We start from the raw sequence: 14,402 nt of genomic DNA on the forward strand, positions 1-14,402 counted from the left end.
CATGGCTTCAGGTCCTTGGGCCACCATGGGCTTCATAAGCAGCCTTTGGCACATAACCTCAATCCGTCTCAGCTTCAGCTTCTTTCTCCCTAAAATGGGTTATTGTGCAGATCAAGAAGATAATGAGACAGCAATCCGTAAGTGTTGAATGAGCATGCAACATTAACGATGGCTGCTGCATGTGTGAATAAAAATAGTCACAAAGCAAGAGTTAGCATATGCTCTGCTCTAAGAAAGCAGGCAGGTATGGCAAACATTTTGGGGAGAATCCTGTTGAGACATTAAAAAGTTAACATTATTAGGGAGATATATGATTAACCCATTTGTCTTTAAACTTTTCTCTATTTCCCATAATAATCACATTTTACTCCCCTCACTCTTTCCTTCCTGTCCTAGATGCCTGACACACAACGGGAAGTCAGTTACACATGGAGTGGATTTGGGGAATGACCCGAACTGTCAACTTTCCTGTAAAACTGTGTTTTTGGCCGTGACTAGAACTGTATGTATCCTCCACCTGGGGAAACCTTTGAGGAAGAGATTCTTTAGATGTGCTCTCATCTAAGGCTTCCATGTGGCCCGTGATCCGGCTGGCCGGGACAGCTTAGACACAGGTAGGCAAGGGTTTCGCCAGCCTTGTTCTCTCACACCACCCCATCTGTCCAGTATTAATTAGGCTCTGGCAAAGTAGAACAACTCATTCAAAAGATTCCACTTCTACAAATTAAATAAAAACACGACTAAAATTTATGAGGTGCTAAAACTTGGTTTTGAACTTTTATTAAAAAAATATATTTGCAAACATATAAAATTTAGGATGAAAAATGCTCATTTGAAAACATGTAATAACTTAATATTTGCAAACATACATAGATGGTACAAAATTCATACCATTAAAAATGTTGATGATGCAGTACTGAGCTCATGGAACAAAAACCTTGCTGTAAGTCCAGAGCTTCTCGCCCCTGCCTCCCAGGGAGCCAAGACTGGTACACTGAAAGTCATGAAAGCCACATGGCCAAAGCAGTAATACAGAATAAAAAAACATTTAGAACACGTACTTTAAAAACACATTTAAGGAATTGCAGATAAAAGGAACACACCTTTGCATTTTCCCCACTCTAAGTGAAGGACATTGCATCTTAGCATTTAATGACAGTATTGGATCAAATACAAAACCAAGTGAAACATTGCACATATTTTTCTTGCTGAAAAACAGGCTCCTCGAGGCCCCAGTGCACTCAGGGAAATGTTCTCAAGCACAGCTTTTCAAAAGCCCAGTGTTAGTTGCTTTACTTGGTGCAGATCTTAACATTTTAGACACCTGAAAACACAGGGCTTACAAGCTACTCTGAATACAAGCGAAGAAAACCAAAGATGGTTAAGAAAGAAACACATGCTCAGCAGCAAATGTGCAGCAAGAATGCAGGACACACATCCCTGGGACTCCTTGTCTTTACTCACAGGGACTGGGCCCACTCATGCCTGTGCCACCTCTCATTCCTCTGTGTTTCTACATTTTGCCCAGAGTTACAGTATGATGGCTGACTTAATTTTTTTAAGCAGTTAGGCACCTTCAATTTCATGTTGCATTATTAGTAATACAGTGGCAGTTATGGCCTCTACTACCAAAATGAGAAAATTTCAAACTACATTCTTTGGGGAGGAGAATAATAAAGCTGCATTGTTTAAAAATACCTAGTACAGGATTTGATGGGGGTTGTAATTTTTACAAGAAAACATAGGCAGAAAAAGAACAAATGTTTGACATGCAAAATTGGGTCCAACATATCCTAAACTAAGCCTGTGCATCCTCTGGCAGAGAAGGACCCAGGTCAACTCAGGCTCTTAACAAAACACCTCTCTGTGATGATGACCCAAAAGCCTTAGAAGAAAAGCTGTGGACATTCACATGCAGACAACGAAATGCTTCTCCTGATGCTGACAGTCATTTGAAAACTCAGGATTCAAAACCACACCTTACAAATCCCAGGAGCTCCTGCCTTAAAGGAACAAGGTCATTTGGGAGGGGCAGGAGTCCATTCACAGACATCACACAAACTACAACAGAAGAGCAGTAACACCCCCACCTCCGGTGTTGGGGGTGGGCACACAGATACACAGGATGGCCTAAATGCACATCACCTGGAGTTCTGCAAAGCCTAGCAATAAGCATCTCTTTTGGTGTCCATTACAATTCAACGAAGGTCCCAGTAAAGACACTGTAGCAATGTAAACATGCAACCCAAGCTAGCACGAGGTTCTGGAGAGTGCGCCTGAAAGAGGAATAAGGCAACTGAACTGGGACTTTTGAGCCAGAGGTATCCAAGTGCAATTATCCAGGCTTGGCCTGACTTTTCTAGGAACTCATTCTGGCCTTAACTTCCTGGTAATCATGATGGTGAACTTCTGGCTTCTGAACTTTATATAAATGCTTTCAATATATAAATTTTGAAGTTGAAACAGGCATACCCTTTTCAAGTCTCCATGACTTGGGCACTTAAAAAGTTTACTTTCACATTAAGGAAACCTTATCACAGATTCTCTTTACCATCTACCATATTTATTCCCTTAGATTAAAGGATGAAAATTAAGATTTGATTACAAACCCTCCTTAGGATATTCTCTCTTAACTCCCCTAATGTTATACATACTTGAGTCATCATTTCCATTCAAATGTCTAACAAGAATCCCTTGATGCTTCTGTCTACCAGAGCCCACCGAGACTATACTTGGGGTGTGATCAAACCTACTGGTACAACTGTTTTTAGAGAACAGTCACGTGGCTCCCTGTTACCACGTGGCTCACGTGGCTCCATCTCCTGGTGTTAGTAACTCTGCGTACCTTACCCTTCGCTTTCCCTGTGATACATGAGCAATTCATTTTTGGTTGCTGAATTTACACACTACCTTTGTAAACAAACTATTCCTAATTGAGTATGAGAACTTACAAGGTTTCCCGACTTCTGCACAATTCACACACAACTAGGCAGATGCAATAGAGGACACTAAATTGAGAAGAAGAAAAGCTGCCCAGGAAGCATGTTTAGATTAACAAAAGCCAATCAAACAAAGCATTCTTGCTAAAAAACTAAGACTGAACTAAAACAAGTATGTAATTCACAAGTAATTTTCTAAAATCTCAGCTAGGAAAAAAAAAAATCTATGGACTTAATGATTGAGTTACCATTAAAGCTTAAATGATTGTTCCCGAGGAACCGTCACACCTGTCAGCGTTATTCACAGCTAATCCTTACGCTAGCTGGTTGAGCCACTGGGGTTTTTACCCAATCATTAAATAGTGCTCAGAAAAGTAAGCAGTGCATCTTAATTGGTTAAATACTACAAAATGACCTGTATCATAGAAACGAAGACACTTTCATTCAAAGAATATCTTAAAATTACTATTGCTGAAATAAATCAAAGTCTACATTAAAATATTACTAATCACCATCACATGCCATAAAAGAATAAATATAAATCATGGCAGATTAATAGCAGCATAACAAAGCGTCTTTACATATTTTCACACTTTGGGCTGCAAAAGTAGTCACAGCCTAGGAATACATTGGTAAAGTTCTGAATTTCACTTTGTTTTAACTCCATATACTACAGTAAAGTAAGGGCAGTGTGAGTAACAGCTCCCTTTTCTGCATAGCTTCAAAATTATTCTCAGTAGACTCGAGGAATGGAACCAGAAATGGCTTTGTCAGATTGGTCCACTGGTCTTTTGTCAAAGTGTTAAGGAAAACAATCAACAATGACTTCTGTGTTTACAGAAAAGGAAAATAAGGCTATGCTTCACACACAAATGTAACATTTTCGAAACCACTGGAGAGTTTAACTTAAAGTGAAGATTTTTGATAGAAATTTGAGCTTTACTAGCCCCAGCCTTTGCTTCAAAGGTGTGACATGCTTGCTCCCATACCACCACAGGGACTGACAGGACCCTGGGAGCTTGCTGCATGTCAGCACCGAGGACACCTAAAAGCAAAACACAACTTTCAGAACTTCAAAGGCCCAAATGAGGCATTCATAGGAAATATACTTCATTTGAACAAATCAGTCTTGTCAATTTCAACGCTGATCTTTTACAACTAGAAGCTACACTGCACAGAGCTGACTTCTGCTCTGTTCAGAACTTGATTATCAGCCTAATGCTCAGGTTTCCAGGGGACAGAGGAGGAAAGGGGTATGGGCTGGGCTGAACTCTGCTGCAAGGCTGGTGATACTTCCTTCCTAAGACCTTGAAAGTGAAAGCAGCTGAAAATCAGACTCCTTATGTCACATACTTGCTTACAGCTGATGAAAACACCCACACAACTTAACACAATGGTCCTTTTTTTTTCTTTTTTCTTTTGTCAAAACAAAGGTCTGCTGGTGATGTTTCACAGTGAAACCTCCATTATCACTGAGAATGTCACTTGGAAAACATTCTTAAGAAACGAGTCTCTTTCTCATAGGCTCAATTTCAGGATTCTCAAAACTCAATGTTTTGTTTAGAAGTTTCCACGATGAGGCCCATTAGTTTCTGAGGTTGAGATTCTGTCTTCAGACTGATCTCTGCTCCAGTCATAGGTTGTGGTTGTCTTTGTTCTTGGTCAGAACCTGCAGGTAGACCTCATGAAGCGTACTGAGGAAGCTGGAGTCATTCTGGAAGAGAGAAGGTAATGTCACAGTGACCTCATCAGGACTACATCTTTGATAGCAGCTTAGGAAAATAGATTGTATAAATGATTTGTATAACTAGTCACCCAAAGAATCACCCCACTGCCCAGGAAAAACCATGATTAATATTTTGGAATTTGCTCAGATAGTCTTCCACTGGAGGTATATGCTCAGAAAGAAAGAAACATTACTCCTAGCTAGTCCTTAATTTACTTTATGACCTAATTTCTAAGAACTTATAATGTTTTTTAAATTAAAAAATGAAAATTCAAAGAACAAACTGATCCTACATACCTTGATTAGATGTATTAATGTATCCTGAAGCTGAGACTTGCTGAGAATAATGGAAGGCTTTCTCTGATTTTCTGATGTTGCAACAGTTAGAGGAGAAGGGGAGCTTGCTTTCCCCTCTAGGTCTGTGGCCCTTGCAGCTGTCTGCTGGAAAACACTTGGGGACAGCAGGACTGAAGACACTGCAGTGGTCGTTGCAGTAACCAGTGGAGGGCCTGCGACCTGCAGGGGAACAATGGTCACTTCGTACCAAAGTGCAGAAGCCAGCAGCCAGTCCCAGAGTAGGAAACCCCCGGTAACCTGTTGAGTAGCAGGAGACTGGAGCAGAGTCCAATGTGACTACGTGGAGTTCAGATTAGCATTCAGCAGAAGCATCTGAGCACTTTCTATCTGGTTAGGAAGCCCATTTATGTGATAAGAATGCTGTAGAGCTATTATGGGAAACCAAGTCTGATCACCACAGAAGGGAAATATGATAAACAGCATGGTATACACAATATGAACAATGCTATGATAAATTAAAATGTAAAGTTTTTATATGGGGGGCAGGGAAATGACTGGAAGAGGGCACAAGGGAACTTTCTGGGGTGACGGAAATGTCGCATATAGTGATTGGACGGGGTTACTCAAGGGGTACACATATGTCAAAACTCATAAAAACCTGCATTTTATTACATGTAAATTCTACTTCAATTAAGAAGACAATTAAAAAATCCAGTTACATAAATATTAGTTTCTTTTGAAGTGTTGGATTAATTTATTATACCATTGCAGGTGTCAAAGATACAATTTCTTTAAAATTAACATCCACCTCCCTCCCCCCATCTGGAGGTGTTTTTTAGATAGTTATGCTAACCATCAGAACATGCCAATAATTTTTAATAATTCTCACATTTGATAAAACAAGAGATCTACATTTCTCTTTCCCCTGTCACCCTCCTCACGTATAAATAGCACAGCCTGCCACAGTTTTAAGGGTTATGGGTTTGGTGTCTGAGCCATTTAGGTTTTTTTGGTGCAGCATTGGGCTGAGAGCTCCTGCTGATCATCATGCAGCAGGACGAGCCACAGAAATGACCAGTTGGCAAGACCAGCCAGAAGCTGCTTTGGTTTAAAATCCGAGACTTGAGGAGAGGTATAAGGATTCAAAGGCAAATAGAAATGCAAAATTTTAGGAACGGAAAGAAATAAGTGTGCACTTCAAGGCTAGTGGGTGGGAACAAATTTCAAAACATGGGGCAGGGAGGACAAGAAAGGGACAGATCACACAGGCCTGGGAGGCTCTGTCAGAACAGCAGTGGGAAGCCAATGACAGCAGTGCAGCTGGTAGTGATGCTGCCCTGTTACCTGGGACATCACAGCTCTTCCAGGGCAAGGACTATGTCCCACTCAGAGAACCTGGCTGACGTGCTTTTAGCAGTCACCCATTCATAAACACTGAGTGACTGTCCAACCTGTGGCTGACACCGCCCTCATACACACAGGGAAGATAACCATTCAGAGAGACGGCACGAGGTCTATACAGAGGTCACAGCAGTGAACTCTGGGGAGCTGGGGGAGCCTGGCCTAGGAGGGCTATCTACAATAGGCCTAGGCTTGAAAGCTAAAACATTTCACTCAAATACTTCATACCCTGCAGAACTTAAACATAATGTGTTCTTTGAAAAATCAGAGTCCTTACCGGGATGGCACTGGATAACACCTTTGGCTGGGAAAAGACTTCAGGATCCTGGTTTTGCTGCATAGACTGCAATGTTTAAAAAAGAAAGATGAACAGATGCAGTACATTTCAATGAAGATCTCCTAGTTCCTGGGGAAAAAGGCAGGTGAGCAACAGGGAACGCTAGCAGGAGTTCACACTAACTAGTTCCTAGATTCCTGAGGGAAGAGGCTGACAGGAACTTGTGACAATGCAACTGATGATTTGACCGCAGGACGAGAGTGGCAGGACAGGTCCCCACCCCTTCAGTTCTCCAGGGAGGTGTGTGCAAAGCCTGTAAGGTATTGCTAAGGAAAAAGCTGGAACCTGTATCTCTTCATAAGAGCTGGAGACAGACCAAGCATATTTTTGCTGTTGAGTCTGCAGAGATGCAAGATCCTGGCAGCATACCTCTTGATTTGGTAATTTATAAACTCTGGGCAGGTGGCACTAAACGGTTTTCATCTGAGTCACACTTACACATGCTAAATTTTGTCCTCATTCATGGGGAAAGAAAGAACTTGCAGAGCAAATACGTTAGACCTCAATGAAGCCCTAGGTCTTAAAATTCAATATTGCCATGTAAATGAAAAGGCACACATATGTAAGCTTCCCTTGAAAGAAGGCGTGCTAGAGAGCAGGGTGCTCTCCCAGAGGCCAAAATCTGGAGGGGGTAGCGTTCAAGAGTGATGGCTGCACTTCTAGAGCTTTGTCGTCAGGGCAATGGCAGCAGGCACATTTCAGGGCATAATGCTTAACTATTAAATAAGACACTCTCCTCTCATTGAATGCAGAGAACCTCAAGAGAAATGGCTCAAAACGACAACTGAATAATGTAACCAAGATACTAAATTTCTTCTTTCAAAAGTATGAAACAAAATATCCCACTAACTAAGAAATAATATACAATTAGTATGATGGGCTCTTCTAAACATTATTCAGTAAAATGTTAAGATTGGGGGTTGTTATTATTATTAAAGGGCATGAGGCTAAGATCTTGAAAGGTAAGCAATACAATTAGAGGGCACTACCTCCTTTCAGTTCTGTGATCTCACAACTCACCAACCTTATAATCACTCAGTTCCCAACCCCTCTCTGAGTGGCTGTCTCACACCTGGCACAGCAGGGTGCTGTAAGAGCATCCCAGGTTTGGAGACATGTGGTCAAGTAAAGCTTCCTGGTGAAACTGATGTTTAGCTGAGATCTGAACATCACCCCCTCGCTCCTAATCTGCCATGAAGCCTCACCAATCACTTTTAACAAATCTGCTTGTCCACATTCCCACATTCAGGCCTCCATCAACTCAAGCCTGGGTGACTGCCACAGTCTCCTCCCTGATGGGTCAGCTTACTTGTCTTCTCCTTTCCCATCATGCCATCCTTTCCTCAAAGCCCTGGAAAGATTCCCCAGGGCTCTGAGGACAAACCTCTAACTCTGTAACACAATTTACAATGTCTTGCTCATCAACAAATACCATCTCCCCCAAGTTTTTTTCTACAGTGGATCCAGTCACAAAACTGAGTTTTAGCAAATGCCTTCTCATTCCTAGGCCTTTGCACATGCTACTCTCCTTGCCTCAAACACTTTTCACACCTCTAGGAAAAGTCTGGCTAATTTTTACTGAGCTTTCAGATCTCAGGTGAACATCAGTTCATCAAGAAGCTTTATCATACCTCCAAACCTGGGATGCTCTTACAGCACCTGAGTGTGCCTGGCACAAGGCAGGCACTGAACACGCACTGAGGGAGTTGGGAACTGATCAAAAACTGGGATAATTTGGATCTGGGTGGTCCTGAGTCAAATGAGGACTTCTGGAACTATCAGGCAAAAACAAACAAAACCCCCCTAAAATACATATCCTGATAGGAAAATACAGTTTCTCAGCTTTTATCAAGGAATAATTTGGGGAAGTAGAATTGCATTATAACAACATTTGTCAATTTGGTTGTTCACTACAGGACTTCTGACCTCTCCTTTCTTCTAGCCCCTGACATGCTCAACAGTTGTCTCTAGTTTTTAAAAAATATTTTATTTATTTTTAGAGGGAAAAAGAGGGAGAAAGAGAGGAAGTGAAACATCATTGTGCGGTTGCCTCTCACACACCCTGCACTAGGGACCTGGCCAGCAACCCAGACATGTACCCTGACTGGGAATTGAACTGGCGACCCTTTGATTTGCAGGCTGATGCTCAATCTACTGAGTCACACCAGCCAGGACTCAATAGTTGTCTCTTTAAAACGACTCTCTCAGCCCTGACTGGTGTGGCTCAGTGAAATGGGAGTCATCCTGCAAGCAGAAAGGCTGCCGGTCGGCACAGGCCTGGGTAGCAGACCAGGTCCCCAGCTGGGGGCATGTGAGAGGCAGTTGATTGGTTTCTCGCACACATCAATGTTTCTCTCCCTCCTTTCCCCTCTCCTCTAAATAAATAAATAAATAAATAAATAAATAAATAAATAAATAAGCAAGTAAATAAATAAGTAAATAAAATAAAATAAAATAAAATGAAATAAAATAAAATGACTCTGTCTCATGTTAATCAAAACCATGGTCTTTCCAGTTCCATCCCACTCAGTTACAGCACCCACCCTGCTGCCAGTACCTGAAGGGGAGCAAGCACCATGTTGTTCAGGGTGGTGGAAGCTCTCGCTGCTGCCATCTTAGGGGGAGGCTCTATGAAGCTCTCAGGCGTGGCCAGCTGGCCGGCTGCTGGAGAAAAGCTGGGTGCCATTGCACCCTTCCCAAGTGACTGTGTCTGTATTTGGTCATGCTGTGGGGTCAACCTGAGTTTCTGGAGAAGATCAACACTTGGGACGGATGTTCCAGCGGTATTTGTCACGCTCAGTGGGGCCCTGAAGGGGCTCTGGCTGGCAGTCAAGCTGGCATGGCTCAGCTCAGGGACTGGCTGACTCAGGAGTGGAGACCTCTGTCTAGGTGTGGTCTTCACCGCTTGCATCATGGTGGTGTTTCGGGGTAAGCTGGCGGGAACCTGTGCAGCAGGAGCTTCTGCTGGTAGAGTGGGACTGAGCCCAGGGCGCAGCGGGATCGCATAGCTTGGGGTCTGCTTTTCACTGGACTGTGAGATGGAGGCAGGAGTGATTAGCACCGGGGAGCTGACTTCAGGCTGGACTGAGTGGTGGGCAACAGGACGGACACCCAGGTTTTCTGACTGAAGGGCCCCTCCTGATTGCTCAAAGGAAAATGGTAGGAATGAGCCGGGCTCTTTCTGAGAGGAGTCTCCTGGCAGCCTTTCCACTTCTTCCGAATCCAGACCCACAACTGGTGGCTGTTCCTTTGGCAAAGAAGTTCCAAATAATTCTTCTACTGTCAGATGTTTGTGTCCAGATGGAGCAGACTGAAAAACAAATCAAACCACCCAATGAAAGAAATCTCCTGCAAACCAGTGTAACTAACCTTTTTTTCATCAACCACAAACAGTTTGCAGAAGCAATGATGATGGACTCTGAAAATAAGACAATGGAACAAACTAAAGATGTACTAGCAATAAAGGCCAAGGTACAGCAGGTTGGTGGGTAGAAATCTTCATCAGTAATAAAAGTAAAGTTTAGGGTCTCCAGATGATAATGTAAGAAGTCTTTTTTTTTTCTTCCCTGGGCAAGTAATTGAGATCAGGTGAAGGGACAATGACTTTACTACAAAGTTAATCATGCCTACTGCCCCATGTTAACAACACACTTTGGGAAATTACACTCAGGAGGGGAGAAGGACCAAGTGCTGATCAAGTAATCCTATCATTATTTTCAATGTTTTTGATAAAAACTAGGCATTGCCACCTTGAGGACTGGGTCTCAGATACCAGAAAATAAACGTAACTGTTTAAAACAAATAGGCCATTCCTCATCCTACTCTCAAATCACAGAATTCTTAAGAAAAGCCTAAGCATTTAGGCTGAAAATGTTAAATTTACATATATTCTTCTGATCTGGCTTACTGATACCACAGCAATGATTTAAAGGAGAAGCATTCAAATTTTTCACTAATGAGCTTTCCTGCACCTCCACATAGTGCTGCCTATTCATTTAGCCTTGATTTACCGAGTACTCACAGGGTACCAGGTCCTGCTCTGACCTGGGCCCAAGGGACACTGAAGGGAGTGACAAAAAAGTCCTATTAGAGCTTATGTTCTAGTGGGGGACAAACCTAAGTACTTTGACAACACAAGTGGCCTCAACTTATAGTTTTATTTCTAAAGTGTGTGGACTAAGTTGTTCAGATGTTTATATGGAAAGAATAATTTGTTGAAATGCATGATTTCCAGGGCCTCAAAACATCTATAAAAGCTAAAGCAACTGTAAGTTAAGTATAATCATGATAGTTCTATGGTATGACTACATTTCTACAGAAAAATGAGCCCAGTTTTTCCTAGGCAAATATTTGTTTCATCCATTTGACAAACAATTCCTGATTTTGCCTTCACTGGTGTGACTCAGTGGCTGAGTGCTGGCCTGTGAACCAAAGGGTCACTGGTTCGATTCCCAGTCAGGGCACATGCCTGGGTTGTAGGCCAGGTCCCCCGGGGGGCGTGCAAGGGGCAGCTACACATTGATGTTTCTCTCCGCTTTCTCCTTTCCTTCCCCTCTCTCTAAAAATAAATAAAACCTTTAAAAAAACCCAAAAAAACCCCCCTGCTGATTCTGCCCGGTGCCAGGAGCATTGTGCTATGATGGTAGTTGTCAGGAAGAGAAGGGGGAGGGAGCTTACTGGCCACAGGCTTTTAAGAGGAGAGGGCTGGGATGCCCTCTGTCGAGGAGAAACAGCAGAGGAAGGCCAATGCTGAGGAGAGGATGCAGGGCAGTTTACTTGAGGGACAGAAGTGAAGGGAGTGCTGCTGGGTGAGAGGTGGCAGAGCAGGTATGAGGAGAGTGAAGGCGGTGTGGTGTCACTGTGGCTGAAGAAGAGGCAGAAGCCTCCTCCAACTGCGAAGAACTGTAATTTCATACCAAACAATTTTATCCTAGAAAATATTCAATAAAGGGAATTCTATTAATATTTAAAATCTAACTTATCTTGGAAATTACTGTGACAAGAGTTTTTTTAAGCGAAGAAATCCCCAAGTTGCAAGTTCAGCCCCCACCAGTAGTGCTGTAGTGAGATCAGAAAGACTGTCTTGTCACAGCGTTTTCTAGTGCTTTACGGGATCTTCCAGATTCAGAGTCCCACTTCAAGTGTGAGGAGGCACTGACGTCTCAAACAATGCAGATTTTCCTCACATTGCTTTAATTTCCTCACATTGTTACTTTTGAAAAAACTGTAGAGCTTATGGTCTGAAATCAAAGGTACTTAGGTTTAATCCCCAGATTTTAAGTAGAAAAATTATACAATCTTTCTATTTAGTTCCCTCACCTGAAAAACGTGGGCAACTGTGGTAATCACCTAACAAGTGTTGTGAAAATTTAGTTCCCAATATAACGTCTGGGGCCCAACAAGCAGTCAGTAAACGGAAGTGAACATCAGGTAGTCTTCACTACCCATCAGGACAAACCTGTGTTGGGATATGTTTTAAGGAACATCAAAAAATATGTTGGGATATTAAAAATTCATCAAATACTCTGGAATATCATACCCCCATAATGCAAAGAGGAGCAAAGCCACCCGACCGGATACCAAGGCTGTGCTGTTATAACCCACCCTGTTGTTCCCTGATGCAAGGAGGCATTAAGGACATGGCTGCTTGTCTAAAACTCACTGGTAACAACTCAAATTCATTCAATGTAATTCAAAATATGGGACAGACTTCCTTTTCTCTCCAGGCCACCTAACTGTACTAGAATGTATAAGCTCCACTGCCCACGCTGACCACTGTGATTTATTCACTACGGATCCCTGGCATCACAAATGTCTATTTATGAGTGTAGATACACCCCATTTCTAAAAATTATGATAAAATATATATGACAAAAATTACCACTACAACCATATTTAACATTCAGTGACATTCAGTACATTCATAATTGTTGTGTAACTACTACCATCTACTTCCAGAACTTTGTCATTAACCCAAACAGAAACTCTGTACCCATTAAATAACTCCCTATTTTTCTCCTCCTCCCATTGCCCCACCCACAGCACCTGATAATATCAATTCTACTGTTCCTATGAATTTGCCTATTCTAGGTACCTCATATAAGCACAATCATACAGTGTTTGTCTTTTGATGACTGGCGCATTTCACTTAGCATGTTTTCAAGGTTCATCCATGTGGTAGCATGTGTCAGAATTTCATTTCTTTTTAAGACTGAATGACATTCCACTGAATGCATACACCACATCTTGTTTACTCATTTTTCTGATGACTGACAGATGGGTTGTTTCTATCCTTTGGCTACAGTGAATAATGCTGTTATGAATATCAGTGTAGAAGCATCAGTTTTGATCCTTGTTTTCAATTCTTTTGGGTGTATGTCCAGGAACAAAATTGCCAGATCATACGGTGATTCTAACATTTAACTTTTTGAGGAATTGTTACTGTACCATTTTACATTACTACCAGCAAAGCAAGGCAGTTCCACTTTTTCCATATCCTTGCCAACACTTGTTGGCAATTTGTATATCTTATTGGGAGAAATGTCTAGTTAAGTCCTTTGCCTATTTTCAAGTTGGGTTAATTCCTTTTTTTTTTTTTTTAAGAGAGGGAAGGGAGATGGAGAGAGAGAGAGAGAAACATCAATGTGCGGTTACTGGGGGTTATGGTCTGCAACCCAGGCATGTACCCTGGCTGGGAATTGAACCTGCGACACTTTGGTTTGCAGCCTGAGCTCAATCCACTGAGCTACGCCAGCCAGGTGGTTAATTCCTTTTTATACACATTATGTTTAGAACAAAATGATCAAGACGACTGGCAAAAAAAGTGTCAAAAACTACACTGATTTTCATTCATTAATGTAAATTATGTAGATCTTAACCACCACATTCTGTTATAGACGTATACAAATATAATCTCATATGTATGGACAAAAATCAACATTTAGATATAACTGTTTTGTAAAACACAGACCATGTTGAGACTATCTGGCAGAAACTTAAGTCTTTTCAAGGTAAGAATTAATATTTTTGTGTTATAAGAAAAGGAGCAATCCAACAATAAGACACGTGAAAACCTCACCATGAAATATACCTTAAGCTTCAAGAACGGCAAGATCCAAGCCCTGGCTGGGTAGCTCAGTTGGTTAGAGCATTGTCCTGATACACCAAGGCTGAGGGTTTGATTCCCATTTAGAGCACATACAAGAATCAACCAATGAATGCATAAATAAGTGGAACAACAAAACAATGTTTCTGTTTCTCTCTCTCTCTCCCCCTTCCTCTCTAGTATCAGTAAAAAAAAAAAAAAAAAAGAAAAAAAGAAGAATGGCATCATCTGGGGTAGCAATTTTTACCTGTCTAGTGGAAGATCAACTTTTGAACAATTAAAATGTCCTGCATTTACATTTGGAATGTTTCTATACTTACACTTAAAAAACATGTATTTCTAATGATTTTAAATCTACTTCATATCAAAAAAGGAAACTATATGGTGGAACCCTGAACCTGGACTGCAAAAGCAGACAGTTTCCGGATTTCTCAGTGCTGCCTTTCTACAACTTCTGCCAGACCAGAAACTGATTCTACCACTTTCTCTGGAGTAGGGTGTGTGGTAAAAGCATTAGGGTTTCAGTGGTATCTCCCATAAGAAGGAATAAATGAGGGTGCAATGGTAATAAGTTATCACAGACAATGCTCACTACAT

At 41.7% G+C, this 14,402-nt stretch overlaps 1 protein-coding gene across 3 annotated transcripts in view; it reads right to left on the minus strand.

Moving 5' to 3' along the window:
- Positions 1 to 759: 759 nt before the first annotated feature.
- DCP1A (decapping mRNA 1A) overlaps positions 760 to 14,402 on the minus strand; it is a 58,417-nt gene continuing 44,774 nt past the window's right edge. For all 3 annotated transcript variants that reach the window (XM_045832328.1, XM_045832329.1, XM_045832330.1), the window contains 4 exons: positions 9,258 to 10,010; positions 6,641 to 6,706; positions 4,963 to 5,181; positions 760 to 4,653 (listed from right to left, as the gene is read on the minus strand). In XM_045832328.1, the coding sequence (XP_045688284.1) occupies positions 4,573 to 4,653; positions 4,963 to 5,181; positions 6,641 to 6,706; positions 9,258 to 10,010 (1,119 nt within the window). In that variant the 3' untranslated portion in view covers positions 760 to 4,572. The remainder of the gene's footprint in view (positions 4,654 to 4,962; positions 5,182 to 6,640; positions 6,707 to 9,257; positions 10,011 to 14,402) is intronic.

The sequence above is a fragment of the Phyllostomus hastatus genome, unplaced genomic scaffold (assembly GCF_019186645.2).
Source record: "Phyllostomus hastatus isolate PE091 unplaced genomic scaffold, TTU_PhHast_1.1 phas_contig_16, whole genome shotgun sequence".
Classification (NCBI taxonomy): domain Eukaryota; kingdom Metazoa; phylum Chordata; class Mammalia; order Chiroptera; family Phyllostomidae; genus Phyllostomus; species Phyllostomus hastatus.